This window comes from Condylura cristata, unplaced genomic scaffold, assembly GCF_000260355.1.
Source record: "Condylura cristata isolate star-nosed mole 26May11 unplaced genomic scaffold, ConCri1.0 scaffold00006, whole genome shotgun sequence".
Classification (NCBI taxonomy): Eukaryota; Metazoa; Chordata; class Mammalia; order Eulipotyphla; family Talpidae; genus Condylura; species Condylura cristata.
The window spans coordinates 9,264,897-9,280,257 of NW_004567107.1; the positions used below are offsets into that span (position 1 = coordinate 9,264,897).

General features: G+C 42.7%; 1 protein-coding gene across 1 annotated transcript; it reads left to right on the forward strand.

The window, feature by feature from the left end:
* Positions 1 to 3,940: 3,940 nt before the first annotated feature.
* On the forward strand, positions 3,941 to 14,202 carry LOC101629362 (N-acetyllactosaminide alpha-1,3-galactosyltransferase-like). The gene is made up of 6 exons (XM_012721229.1): positions 3,941 to 4,026; positions 5,322 to 5,354; positions 7,042 to 7,095; positions 10,093 to 10,101; positions 10,718 to 10,849; positions 13,509 to 14,202. Exons 1-6 carry the CDS (start codon positions 3,941 to 3,943, stop codon positions 14,200 to 14,202), a joined length of 1,008 nt encoding a protein of 335 aa, XP_012576683.1.
* Positions 14,203 to 15,361: the final 1,159 nt, after the last annotated feature.

The following is a 15,361-nucleotide window of genomic DNA, read 5'->3' on the forward strand; positions in this document are numbered from 1 at the left end:
AAACTAAATGTTCCCAGACCTGCATTAGTTTCCACTTCTTATGCACTAAACCTACCCCAGATGTAGTAAGATTGTTAGAATGGATTTTTGCGGGGCGTGGGGGGGTGGGAGATGTGAAACATCTTTACTTTCTCTGGCCCGTCTGACTTACTAACAAGGGAACCCCAGCCGTGGTGACACTCAGAGCTACTAGTATTCATTACTCTTGCTGTTTATTGAAGCTATTATGGAGTGGGTAATACCAGCATGATGGCATACTCACGAGAGTGAATCGTAAAAAGATGGAGTGCATAACATACAAGGCCTACTTGTTTTTAAGAAAACAGCAGTAAGTGGAGAATCCGCTGGTGATGGCCTCAGCTCTAAAAGGATGTAGAGCTACAGTTCCACCCCAGCACTGCCTGGCCCCAAACCTTTGCTCTTGCCCAGCTCCAGTCTGCTTCCCTTCCTCTTTCTCACATGTGGGCGTGTATATACACATACTTCAATCATTTTGATTTTGAAATGTGAGGACACCAGAGGGGTCACCACTGAAGCTCTCCATCAGGCATCAAAGAGAGAGAACTTAGTTGCCCCCAAACCCTTCAAAGGCAGAATGCCAAACTAAAGCATCGTGCAGCCAAACTGGAGAAGCAGACCCCAACTCCAGAGGGATATAGGCACAGGGAAGCTTGAGGACTAAGTGAATATGGGGAGGTAAAATAGCATAGGCGCTGCTGACTCTGAATGGAGCTTTGAAAGAAAAGATGGGGATCGCTGTGAGGATGAGGTGGAAAGAGTGCTCCGTGGGAGGAAAAGTAGAGGAAATGCTTCAGAAGACTGTGGTGAGGAGACTGGTGCCGAGCTGGGCCAGGATGGGGCCGCCTGGTGGCCCCTGTGTGACCAGCACCACAGAACCTGTGAGTACTGGGGAGGTCTGGCACTCCCCCGTCATCCAGCAAACAGGCTCTGCCTTCCTTCCCAGAGGCCCCTGGGTTGTCCAGGTGGTCCACACGGCTTTGCAGAAACCGTGCCAAGGTTGGAGCAAGAGATCCAGGCTAGTCCAGCCAGCACTCCCATGCCCACTTGGTGGCCATGACCGATTCAGGGGAGGGCTGGGCAGGTGACCTAAACTAAATCACAGTGAATCACAAGACTACTGGAAAGTACATAATACTGTGAGCTGCTCTCACTGCTGGGGACAAGGAAAGTCAGCTTTAGGGTGAAACTGACAAGGGGCAGACAGAGCAGGGACAGGTTTCTCCAATGGAAAGTTTATTTCTGCTAAAAATCCAAATTCTAGGAAATTCCCCCAATTTTCATTCTCTTAAGTAGATAAGGGAGTGATCAAAGTGTATTGTCTGCCTGCAGAGTCTTACGAAGGCCTGTCCTTCAGGTGGCTAAGCTATCTCAGTGTTTTAGTTTAAGCTATTTTGGTTGCAAGGATTAAATGGCCCCTCGGAGCTGTCTCAACCCGAAAGGGAGGTTGTTGGGAGGTTACTAGAGAGTGCTGCTGAATCCAAGGGCGACTTAACCAGACAAAGGTGTCACGTCAAACTGGCTCATGCCTACTTCTGAGAGCCTGGAGACAGCACTCCCCAAATCCCTGTACTGTGGTGGCTGGGTATCAGCCAGGGTGGAGGAATTTACACATTGGGGATCAGCAACACCAGAAGTAAGGGCTCTCTTTGCTGCCCATATTTCTTTTTTAGGAGTTGATTGTCGGAAACTAAGTCACCACATCACTACGACCTGATCCATGAGCAAGAGCCAGAGAAGTTCAAGGGCTTAGCATGTGAATATTGTGAACTTCCCCTGAGGTCTGCCAGTATGACCCAGCCCCAAGTACCTCTAGCCTACTATTTCAGCTATCAATTGCTTCTCCTTTGGTCCCTTAGAGAACTTATTTGACTAATGTTCAGTCTATGAAATAAATGGTCAGTTTAGCTCATACCCAACACATGAGACTTGATAGTAAGAGACAAAGAAGGAAAAGACTATTGTAACTCCTGTTCACTAACTATATGGAACATTTAACCATCAATGGCCTTTTCTTGCTCTGGAATTCGGGGGGCTCTGCTGTACATAGTCTACTCCACACACCCTGCACTCTGCAGATATGGCTGGTCAGAGAGGCCACTGGCCGGGCAGGCTTGATTGCTGCAGTTAAGACTTTTCCTATACAGGAGGCCTAACTTGGTTTCATGCTGGAATTACCTGGAGAGCAAATTCTGATGCTTGGTTCTGATCCCAAAGATTCTGATTCAGTTATATCAGGTGGGCTGAGATGTTTAAAGGCTTCCCAATAGAGAGCATTTTTCTGGAAAAGCATGAGGCTTTAGCTTTAATGCTAAGGTTACGATATATTTGGAACAAACTTACTGTCTGGTGCAAAATACAAACAGCCTGGACAACTTATAGAGCCTGAGAGTAAGAAAATTAGACCCAATGTATAGTGCTGTACAAATCTTTTTATGAAGTTCCACAGCAGTGAAAGCTTGGCTCTGGTCATAGAAATCAAAACTCCTGGATGGGGAAGGGCAGGGACTCAAAAGGTCATGAGAGAAATGATCATGGGAACATGCTAGATCCTAATTAAACTGGTTGAACACACATGTCACAAACATGAGGCCTAAACTGCATGTGTTTTAATTTCTCTAAGTCATACTTCAATTACAAGCATATTTTTAAAAATCCCCAACATACTCTGATATACATCAACATTATGTCGATAAATAGAACTTTAAAAAGTAAATACAAGTCGCCAAGACAGAAAAGGAATCTAATCCTACTTCTTTTTAAGTGAGACAGAATCTAGTTCCCTGGTAAAGACTAGGACATGAATTGTTATGATAGAAAATATCTAATTCTAACAGGGGGGGAGGGAAGTGCACGGGATTACGGTGATGGCACACGGGTGACTTGGTGATGGGAAACCTGCGGGGATTACAATTGAGATGGAAAACAAAATGTACAAAATGATGTAAAAATAAACTGTTGTAAAAATTAAAAAAAAATCTAATTCTTTCATCATCAAAATAGAATCTGGTGACATCATCCTTCACAGCAGACTGAACTAGTAAACACACCAACTGGAGAATGCCACAGAACCAACTCAGCCACACGGCCTATGATTTTCAAAGGTCTCAAAACGGTCTACCCTCTTCAGATTCTTCACATTTCTTCCCAAACCATGAGTGTGAAACCTCCAAGGATGAAGCCACATAAAATTCTTGTGTGGTCTTAGGAAGATAAAAGGTAAGAGCTGGACCTTTATTTCAATCAACTCAAACCACATACAATACTTTTCTGCACACAGACATTGCAAATATCACATGTTTTGTAAATTTGAGGGCTAATATTCCAAAAGAAATGGACAAACAATCTAAAAGTACATAGTTTAGCTTCTAGTCAGTGCTCTGAATTAATTTTATATTTAAATACTTTTGAGAAGGGACATATTTTATGCTATTATCAATCCTATCACCTTTTTGAGAAAGATTGATTTTATATTATTCTTTAATTTAAAATAATTAAAATTTCCATCATAGTTATATACTCTTTGGTGTCCAAGTATTTTCATAATTTTCTCTTCTCAGATTCTACTTCCCTTCCCCCACCCTATAAATTAAGCTGGGAGGTGGCATTGGAGCTTTTCATTCTGTAGGAAAAGGCCTTTGTACTTTAGACAAGATCAGTGAAGTTTATAAGATCTCCTACATCCAGGCCAGGAAAGATTTGGGGCAGCGAGCTGTGATACAGGATCTCTAGAGGCTCAATCCTACTTTCTACAGAGATCTCCAAGTGCCAGAGGGGGCCTTTGATCCTGGCCAAATTATTAAATCATCTAGTTCAAGTCATGGAGAGGCAGGAACTACCTACTTACTTACTCACTTAACTCTGTAGACACCGTGCTTTATTTAATCTACTTTCATCTGTTTCTTCTTCATCTCAAGGAAGGATGAGATACAGAAGAACAATAATTCCATTATTACTGTTACTTTTTTTACTGTTTCTATGGGCTGTGCATAACAAGCATCATTTCAGGTAACTTTAAAACATTAACGGCTATGTTCTTCTGTTGTTTGGTAGCCAGAAGAATGTCAGGAAGGTGTCCTACTCACCCCATGAATAAATGAGCATCCAAATATGCCAATCTAAGTATATCCAAATATATCAATATAAACACAGCCTTCCATATAAAAGATGAGTTTCCAATGGGAGTGCAGCTAACAGGTCAACATAGGAGAGGTGGTGTCACACTCCGAGACAGTGACCATGTAAACCAGAGGCTGAGGTTTGCAAGTGCTTTAGAGAAACTGCCATTTTTTAATAGGTGGCAGCTTCTTTAAGAAAACCCTGAATAGGGCCTCACTGGTGGCACAGTGGGTTAAAGCGCAGCACTGCAAGCTAGCGGCAGCCACTGCAGTGTGGCTTCAATCCCTGGCCCTGGAGGTGACCCACATGGTGCGGCATGCCCGCTGCTCCCCTCAGCAGTGCACTTCATCGGCCAGTCTGTTCTCCTCCCCTCTCTGTCTCTGGTGAATCCTCTCACCCTCCATACCTCTGCCTGTACCCCAGTTCTGTTTGCATAAATAAATGAATCTTTTTAAAAAAACCCTTAATAATGATGACTTCAGGCACAATTTTTAGTATAGGCCCTCTGCATATCTAAGATGACTAGAAAGACTAACAATTTCACAGTTCTAATGATAATATGGAGGCTCTTTAATTTGCATTTCAACAAATAAGGGCATTTCTTTTAAGATATACCCATGAGGTCTTAACTGTGGTGGTTTTTAATATGTTCATTATTGTATTGCTATAACCAACAACATTTGGGGCACAAAGTATGTGTCTCAGCCCATTTGAGCTGCTAAAACAAAATAACATAGACTAGGTGGTTGATGAACAGTAGAAATCTTATTTTTCACAGTTTTGGTGCCTGGGAAGTCCAAGATGCAGGCATCTTGGTGTCTCGTGAGGGCACACTTCCTGGCTCTCACGGCTGTATTCTCACTCTGCGCTCATGTGGTGAACTGAGAGGGGAACTCTCTGGAATCTTATTTTTTGTTCTTGAAGGCCCCACCCTCATGACCTGTTACCTTGTAAAGACCCCACAGCCACCACCGTGGGGTTTAAGATTTCAATATGTAAAATGAGGGGAGGAGGAACACAAACATTCTGCCCCTACTATTTGTGTTCATTAAATATTTGGTAATATTAGGTAATACAATTATGTAATTAAATGAATGGGTTGATGGAGTGTAACTTTAGTGATCTCAAACATAGAAACCCTTTCTATCAGTTTAAAAATAATAATGTTTTTCATTTATCCTAAGGCCAAAGAAACTGCAGCAAGTGTACCAGTGCTGGTAAGTCTTTATTTACAAATACGTGGTGACTTCTTTGAGGACAGAACTAGGTTAGGCGGACAAGCCCTTGCTTGGCTCCTGCAGGTAGGGTGGGTCAACGGTTTCACACATATCAGCTGCAGATGTTTGCTGACAGTCAGAGTAGTCACAGAAAGGGCAGGCGAAAGAGGCCACCTCTGAGGGAGGAGCTGGAGTGGGTAAGAGGACGTGACACAGGCCCCAGAATGTGGACAAACTCCCAGGAGTAAAATCTGGGCTAAAAGACTCAAGAGATTATACTGAGCACATGCTACCTACAAAATCAGGCCCAAACCCAGAACGCGTGTCTCTGTCTTTGCCAGAGACAGCACAGGATCCGACACATAGTATGTTCTTCAATGTCTCCCTCCAGTCATAGGAGAACAAACAGGGAAGTGAAGGCATCTTCCCTTTCTGAAGCTTGTTGTGTCCAGGGGCCTCATCTCTGATGCTTCGGTGATTTACAACAGTTCCCCTAAAACCATGGCTCCATACCTGGGGGGAATCTGTGCTATGCCTGAAAATAAAATGGCAAAGAAGCATTTCATGTGCTGGGTAAAGTGTGTTTCCCTTGGACATAGCTTCAGTTAATAGGGGCGCAGTAATGCCCAACTCCCCGAAAAAAGCAGGCAGAGGCAGGAACATTCCAGGAAAGGGCCGCAGCAGAGGCTAGAAGCAGGAACTGGTTAACATGTCCTCTAGCAAAATGTATACAAGGTAGAACCACTTAACAAGCATTCTATTGTCAATATTAGCCCTTCTCACCACAGGATTCTAACATCCGGCCTTAACATCTGGCCCAAAGGCATCACTGCCCATGCCAGCGGGCACCTGGATAGATGCCCTGTCTCTATCCAGTCACACCTACCTGTGTACAGTGACACTTGAGGTAAACCAGCAAGGTTCAGGGGTGGTGGGGGGATTTGGGGGGCCTCTGAGTATAGACTGACTTAGAGTTCTGCCTTGACAAGTCAAGTGAATCCAGTGAGCAAAAGCAACATAAGAAGAGAAACTACTTCAGAGGTGAGATTCTGACTTTAACATTAAGGATCTTCATTTTGTGGTGTCTGTACAAAATCCAAGCTCCATTGATCACATGAGTTTAAATCATGGGCGAAGTTGTGCATAACACACTATACAGGAAAATGCCCAGAAGAGAACCAAATGATCAGATAGAGGGCCCTGGAGAAGCTATTCAAAGAAAAATGATCACATCAAGGCTCCTGAGAAAACAAAATGTGTAAGGCGGCCCTCTGACAGAAAGCAGAGACAGGTTCCCATCATGCCAGAGGCAAAGGAGTTCCACAGGCTCCACAGTTTTTTTGTGATGTACAGGTTTTTTTGTGGTGTACAGGGTCCACAATTCCACAGGTAAACTCGGATGTGAGCTGGCAGACACCAACGAAGTTTTCCTCTGATGGCTGCCATTTTCTTGTGAATGAGAGAACTATGGAAACACAAAGACTTCTGGGTGGTACAGGGTCGAGTTGAGGTTGGAAATGATGCATTTTCCATATTGCCAACATCAAAATTCAATGTGAAGTTTTTAAAATTTTATTTATCTTGCATTTGACATCTCATTACAGTATAATCCACAACTTGATAGACACTTAGTGACCTCAAACACTAGTATATAGAGTGTGACTCTTTGTGTTATTTTTCTTGATAGGTCTATGAATGATCAACCAGCAAAACTACAGCTATCAGACTGGTATAGTCCCAAGTAAGAATTCTAAATCTAATGCATGTGGGGTGAACCCTTAGGTTGCTCAGCAGAAGCTAGTAAGTGGCAATAATACTATGACTGACATTCTAAACACTGGCATGTTCACCAATCTTTGATTATAGTTTTTTAAAAAAGCAAGTGTCCAAGACCCAGTGGGGGCAGCTGTTAGAACCTACATCCTCTAGGAGAGAGCTTAGGTGCTAGAACTCAAAGGTCGCAGTGATGGCATGGGAAAATGTCAGCATGTGTTTGAAACATGTCAGCATGTTTGATTAGTGACCTGTCTTATCTCCAATGAAAGAACCCAAGCCCAAAAGAGGCTCTCTGTGCTCCTCATTCTTTTACACAACAGCCCTTCTGTGGTCTCTCTGCCTCCATCCACTTATGCAACTATCCTGCACCCCAACACTTCAGGATGCAAGGAAGTATCTTAATTAAAACACTGACAAGGGCCCTCCCTGGCGGCACAGCGGCTTAAAGCGTAGCACTAAGGAGCTAAAGCCACTTCAGCTTGAGTTTGATCCCCGCCCCAGAGGTGACCCACATGGCGCAGCAGACCTCTCCTGACCTGCCCGCTGCTCCCCTCAGCAGTGTACTTCATTGGTCTGCCTGTTCTGCTCCCCACTCTGTCTCTGGTGAATCCTCCCACTGCCCCTGCACCTCTGGCCTGTACCCCAGTTCTGTATTCATAAATAAATAAAAACCTTAAAAAAAACAAAACACTGACAAGAGACATCTAGGGAAGATCATGATTAGATAATGGTCCCTGATTCATCTTCCCATAATATAACATGTCAGAGTGGAATCAGAACACAGAATGAGCACCAGTGATCTAAAAAGGGTAAAGAATTATATAAAGCTGTGAACTAGATCACTTAAAAGACAAAAAAAAAAAAAAAAAGAACTTGAAGGCTTGAAGGTGTCATAGAGGGAAAAACCATAGGAAGTAGGTATATCCCCTAAGGCTGGAGAAACAAAAGAGGCTGGGATTATTAAACCTGGAAACTTAGAGAAGGAGCTCCGTAAGCTTAAACTCATGCTGCTCAACTGGTGGGGGAGTCTCTGTGCCCACACAGGCCTCTAGGGGCAGGGAACCAGACCTCCAAGGAGGGGCCCAGCCAGACTGGTCTTGCAAGTGTTCATGAAGCTGAACACTTCACTGCTACGGCAGTTGAGGAACCATCACCGCTGTGGTGACAGTGCATGGCTGGAATGGGACTTGCAGGAACAAGATGCAGACAAGGAACCCAGAGAAACAAGAAGTAGCATGTTCCTTCTTCTCCCAGCCTTGGAATTTTCCTCCAGTGCCCTCTCTGGGCAGAGCCTAACCTGCTTGGAAAGGGGAAATGCGGCTTGCAGAGCTCCAACCCATACAAAGAAGCTGAGTCTAGTGTGGAGGGTTTGGTTGTGAAAGACATACTTAAAAACTGCCACGCTTCCCGCTAACAACACAACAGTGAGGCAGATGCACAAAATTCAGGGCAATGGTTCATCCCAGCACCTGAACAGTGGAGAAACCATACATGTTTTCACCCAAACACTGGGTGTGAAATACAGGCCACTGGCGAACTTCAGTTCTCACTGCATTGGTAGGAGGGGGCCTGTCTTAAAAACATAAGTTATTTTCCTTCCATGTTTAAAGCGTGAAGTTCAAAAATCAAGGTGGCAGCAAGTTTGGGTTCTCCTAAGGCCTTGTTCCTTGACTTCTAGATAGTGCTCTTCTGGTGCGTCCTGATGGGGCCTTTGCTCTGCGCACACAACCCTGGTACATAACATCACTTAACCTTAAATACTTCTCTAATGCCCTGTCTCCTAACAGTCACATTAGGGATTAGGGCTTCACCAGATGAATTTTCAGAAGACAACTCACTGTTACAGTTTCTGAAATAGTTAATAAAACCTTTTTCGTATAATGCACTTGAGTACCATCGCATTTTTCATTTTTGTCCTTGATGACCATTAAGGTTGAACACCTTTCATGTGAATATTGACCCCTTGGATATTCACTTTTGTAAAACACCAACTCACATCTCTCCCCCACCATTCCCACTGGATTGTTTTTCTTACGGATTTGAAGGGAGTGTCTTTATATTTTAGATACAATCCCAGTGTCCGTTAGATATTATGAAATTCTCTCTGTAGCTTATGCTATTTTTTTTTTAGGTAAAATTCACATAACATAATATTCACCATTCAAATCATTTCAAAATGTACAGTTCAATGGTTCTCAGTATCTTCACAATGTTGTGTAACTCTCACCACTATCAATTCCGTATCACCACTATCAATTCTGTACAGTTCAATGGTTCTCAGTATCTTCAGAATGTTGTGTAACTCTCACCACTATCAATTCCGTATCTCCATCACCCTGTGGATTGAAACCATAATCCCAGTACTAGACAGTTTATTAGATAAACCAAAGTGAGGCTTCGAAAAGAATAGCCTGTCAGGTGAAGTCTCAGGTCCTGGTGGAACTTCCCTGAGCAGGCATCCTGCCCTGAACACATGTGAAGGTTTCTCAGCCCCTCCTCACCACAAGATCATGTCAAAGCCCGATTATCCACAGAACGCTCTTCCAAGCTTCTCCTCCCAGAATTTCAGCATATCTAGTACTTAGCCTGACTGTAATCTTTTGCCCCAGGTAGCAAGTACTTTTTCCTTTTAAAAATGTTTCCAAGGAGGGCCCTCCCTGGTGGCGCAGTGGGTTAAGCACAGCACTAAGAAGCTAAGCCACTTCAGCATGAGTTCAATCCCTGTCCCGCAAGTGACTCACATGGCGCGGCAGACCTCTCCTGACCCGCCCGCTGCTCCCCTCAGCTGTGTACTTTGTTGATCTGTCTGTTCTACTCCCCACTCTGTCTCTGGTGAAGCCTCTCATTGCACCTGCGCCTTTGGCCTGTACCCCAGTTCTGTATGCATAAATAAATAAATAAATCTTTAAAAAAAGAAATGTTTCCAAGGAATGCCTTCACTTAACCATGTTTCCATTTTAAGAGCAGTTAAGTGAAACACAGGAAAGTACAGTGAGCAGTCCCACAGGGAACTCTCAGGTCAAAACAGTCCCGTGGCAATCAGCTGCTCTCTCCCTGCAGAATCAGAGAGCCACCCTGAGGAGGGGGTGGGGCAGGCCACAGAGCTTTCCTACTGCTGTGTTGAGGCACCTTTTTCTTAATTTAACTTTTGCTTGGTTGTCCTAAAACTTTGGTTGTCATTCAGATTTGTGAAAAAGTTGACTCTGAGATTATGCTGTACTGTTGTCCTGGTAGTCTTTTGGATTATGAAAACCAGGAAGTTCGTTTTTCAAAATATGGTCTCTGAAAATAATCAGTGTCAAAGAAAAAGTGCAAGATCAGGAGATTCTGTTCAGATATAAGAGAAATTGTTATGTTAGTCTTTGGGTATGTCCTCAAAGATCTTGAAATCACATTATAACTGACCTGTAAGGATACTTTTGTAATGATCTGGCCATTTCTGATCAGCGTTTCCCCCAGTTTATCATAACCATCAAGGCTTTGGGTTAGGAATAAGGAAATGCTGTCATCAGACACATGATTTATGCATGGACAGCATCTACTGTTTTAGTAAAAGGTATTTTTGCTGTATTTTTACTTTCTTATAGTACAGCCTCAAGCTTGATTACCAACTGGTCGGCCCCAGTTGTGTGGCACAGCTTTTACAATGATGAAATACTGGAAAATTACTACGCAAAACATAAAATTACTGTGGGGTTGACTGTGTTTGCTGTGGGAAGGTAGGTATACCAGTGTTCTTATATTTGGTGTTGTTCATTGTAGAAAAAGGAAGATTATCAACAATCTCACCTCAAGAATCTAGAAGTAGGACAAAATAAAGCCAAACCAAGCAGATAATAAAAATGAGATAAGGCGATAATAAAAATGAGAGCAGAAAACTATGACACCAAAACCAGAAAATACACAGGAAAAAAAATCAATGAAACTAAAGCTGGTTCTTTGAAGAAAGTCAAATTCACAATCATCCAGGATGTCTAGCCAAAAAAATAAGACACAAATTACTAATATCAGGAAACAACTAAGCATATTACCCCAGATCTTGCAGACATCAAAAAGAGAATCAGGGCATATTATAAAAACTCTACGACTTAGATGAAATGCCTTGAAATGCACAAGCCACCACACGTCATCCATGATAGAACACATCATCTGAATGGCCCTATAACTACTGAGGAAACAGAATTGAAATTTTTTGAAGTTTCCATAGTCTCAGGCCCAGTTGATTTCACTGGAGATTTCTACCAAATATTTAAAGAATTCACACTGATTCTACACAATCTATTTCAAAATACAGAAAAGTAGGCAACACTTCCCAATTCATTCTAATGAGCAAAGTCCTATCAACAAAGTGCAAAAAAGAATTAAGTGACATTGAATGATGTACAAAATATTCAATTAAAATTATAATGTTTATCACCTTTATATTAACATGTTGTTAAATACTGGTAATTCTTTAAAAAGGAAAAAAAATAGGAGGGGAGGAAGGAAGGCAGAAGACACTTCTGGGTACCTCTTCCTCACACCCACTCTAACCCCTTCCAGTTGCTGCCCCCCATCTCTGACAGGACAGTGACCCCATGCTGGGGCAGCACTCCTTCCTTCAGGACACAAGAGGAGCAGCTGCTTCCTTCCACCTGAGTATTAGAAGGGTGCTGTATAGGCAAAGGGGTGCTGAAACCAAAGCCTCATAACTTTGCCATAAAATCCCTTCTGCATTAAAGAACCCCTGAAAGTCTCCGGCATTAATGGCATTAAGTTCTTCTGAAATTAGGCGCATAGGTGGGACTGAAAACCCGAGAGCAGATTTACGGTATCTACAAAGAACATTTAGACATGAAAATCTGTGATAGGGATGAACAAGTAAGCCAATATAATAAAGCAAAGTCCCTTGCAAATGGTAGACATATGTTAATTGGCAATGACACTGCAGATGTGTAAGGAGAGTCCCATAAACAATGCTGGAGAAAATGGGTGGCACGCGGGAAATACAGCACCCCATATACAAGTCCAACAGCACTGATGCCCTGGGGGTCTCAAGACCAAACACTCAAGGAAAAGCTTCTGAACTCATGATAGAAAAGAATTTACCTCACTGGTGGCGCAATGGGGTAAAGCAAGGCAGGCCAGAGAGGTGACTCTCCGGCTGCTCCCCTCAGCAGTATATTTCAGTCCATCTGCCTGTTCTACCCCCCACTGTCTCTGGTGAATCCTCTCACTCCCCGCGCCCCCCCCACTCTGGCCCATACCCCAATTCTTGTACACAGAAATAAATCTTTTTTTAAAAAAGTTCTTAGTCAAGACACAGAAAATACTACTCATAAAGGAAAAGTCTGATAAGTGTATATTAAGATCAACTTTACCTAAGAAAGCCCAAATTGAAGATCATTCTACATAATAGTGCTCAGGACTCTTCAAAAATGCCAGGGCCATGAGCAATAAGAGAAACTCAAGACCAACACAAAACAGCCCTGTATCACATCATGTAAGAATTAGCTCAAATGGATAATAGTATTGAATGTAAGAGATGAAAGCATAAAGCTACTAGAAGATAATGCAGGAGAATATTCTCACTGTCTTGGGAAGGTACAGACTTCTGCATCATGACACAAAGTTCTAAAAGAAATCTATTACACGTGCTTAGATGTGAGCTGCCAGCTCCCAGCTCAGCAGAATACCTGGTGATATTTTTCATAATTTACCCACTAATATTCAGATGCTCCAAACTAGATCGTTTTCTCTTAACCTGACCTGCTTTCCTTCTTAAAACAGATCTCAACATCCAGAACTTATTTGTTAGGATTATGAAAACATTACTGGAGAAAAGCTGAGTTACATCTGATTACTTCCTTTTTTTTTTTTTTTTTAACTGACCGGAGGCCATTTATTACTCTGAGAATCTTTTACTGACTTGAGAGACTGGAAATGGAAAATTTTGTTTGCCAGTCCAGCAGTCTCAAGGCAATATAGGAACGTGCAGGCAATGGGGGTACTGACCATGCCACCCCTGACCTTTTACACATAACTGCCTATTCATGGAGCAAGTCACAAACATGAGTAACTACTCTTGCTGTGACCCAAGATCTTTCTTGCTTACAATCTCCAAAGTCAGTTCCATGGCTGATAACTCTGGCTCTCGGTTTTCTCTGGTCTCACGAAGTTAATCCCCTGTCGTGGCAAACTTCTCACCTCTGTTCCACTAAGCTCCACCAGGTAGAGGAGTTCACTTTCTTCCACAGGACTTAAATAGCACTCGAGAACCCTATCTAATACTCGGCTGCTCGGTAGCATTTCTGGGTGAATTGCAGTCAGTATAATTTCAATAGCGTGGTTCCACTAGATAGAAAAGACAAGCTTAATCAATTTTTATTTACTTCCTAGGTATATCGACTACTACTTGCAAAGATTTATAGCGACTGCTGATAGGCATTTTATGGTTGGCCAGAAGGTGATCATTTATGTCATGATAGATGACTTCTCCAAGATGCCGTGGATGCCGCTGAGTCCCCACCGCTCCATCAAGGTTTTTGAAATCGAGCGAGAGAAGAGATGGCAGGATGTCAGCATGATGCGAATGAAGATCATCAGTGAGCACATCGTAGATCACATCCAATACGAGGTCGACTTCCTCTTCTGCATGGATGTGGATCAGGTCTTCCTAAGGAAGTATGGCCTGGAGACTCTGGGAGAGTCAGTTGCTCAGTTACATGCTTATTGGTTTCAGGAAAACGCCACCCAATTTCCTTATGAGAGAAGTACATTATCAGAAGCATATATACCTATGGGTGAGGGGGATTTTTATTACCATGCTGCTGTATTTGGTGGCACTCCCATTCAGGTTCTCAATATTACCAGGGAGTGCTTTAGAAAAATCATGAAGGACAAGGAAAACAACGTTGAAGCAGTGTGGCATGACGAAAGTCACTTAAATAAGTATTTCTTTCTCCACAAACCTACAAAAATCTTGTCACCAGAATACTGCTGGCCTTTCAGATTACCTGCGATCTCTGGGATTAATACTGTCAAACTCTATTGGGCTCAGAAGGATTATAACTACCTTAGGGTGAAAAACTAATTTTATAGTCCTTCCTTCTTCAGAGCTCTGACTTTAAAAGCATCACTTGGTTTTATCCCTTAGAAAATCAGTACTTGACAAATTTGAGCACTAGAAAATCCCCGCTGACAAGAAGATGGCAAGCCCACCAACATGGCATTTTCATACTGTGCTTGCAGGTACTTGGGATACAGCAGTTATTAAATGAATGTACTGATACCAGAGGGAGATAAAATGATTTCACATTTGGTATGAATGTCAAGGAAATATTACTTGTCAGATCACACTGAACAAAACAGAATCTCTCACATCAAGATGAAGTCTGAAATACTGTGACTGACCCACGTAGATATACTGTCCTATTGTTTAAAGAAAGGGATCGTGTAGCGGTGTGAATGAGGGAAGTCACGGCCACTACAATAACACACTCTTAATGGGAATCTTCAATGACACCAGGTGGGCAGATCGTTATTTAGCAAACTTGGAGTGATTTCAAATGAACTGTGTATTTTAAAACTAAAGTTGTTTCCCTGAAAAAACTACTGGAAAAATAAAAAGAGAAAACTGAAACACACTTTTTTTTTTAAAGAGAAAACGCTTTATTTTATTTACTTATGCATATAAGACTGGGGGTAGGCCAGCGGTGTGGGGGTGAGAGGATCCACCAGAGATAGAGTGGGGAGCCAAACGGGCAGATTGACTGAAATACACTGCTGAGGGGAGCAGTGGGCAGGACAGGAGAGGTCTGCTGTGCATGGGAGTCAGCTCAGCTCCCTGGCCAGAGCTCGAACTTGTGCTGCACTGGCTGCAGTGCTGTGCTTTACCCCAGTGCACCACCACGGAGGGCCCTATCCATTCACTTTTAATGGACAGATGGATTTCACCTTTTGGCTATTACCAAGAAAGCTATGAGCAATCGTAAACAGGCCTTTATATGGTATATACTTCATTTCCCTTTTCATAGACTTATCAAGCCTTCTCTCTGCGTGTTATGGTGGGTTTATGTGTGTGTGTATGAAATGTCTGCTCAAATATTTTGCTCATCTTTGCTGCATTTCTCCCAATCTACTTCCTTTTCATTGTCTTGACTGTTTTTCTCCTATGTTTTAAATACTTTTTATTAGATTTTACACTTAGGTCAATGACCATTTTTGAGTTGGTTTTTGTATATGGCACAAAG

What these genes read in the sequence shown, in the direction of transcription:
- LOC101629362 (XM_012721229.1), top strand. Translation starts at nt 3,941, where the DNA reads ATGAGATACAGAAGAACAATAATTCCATTATTACTGTTACTTTTTTTA. An exon ending in CATAACAAGCATCATTTCAG is followed by an intron (nt 4,027 to 5,321) that starts GTAACTTTAAAA and finishes ATTTATCCTAAG; the next exon opens with GCCAAAGAAACTGCAGCAAG. An exon ending in CAGCAAGTGTACCAGTGCTG is followed by an intron (nt 5,355 to 7,041) that starts GTAAGTCTTTAT and finishes TTTTCTTGATAG; the next exon opens with GTCTATGAATGATCAACCAG.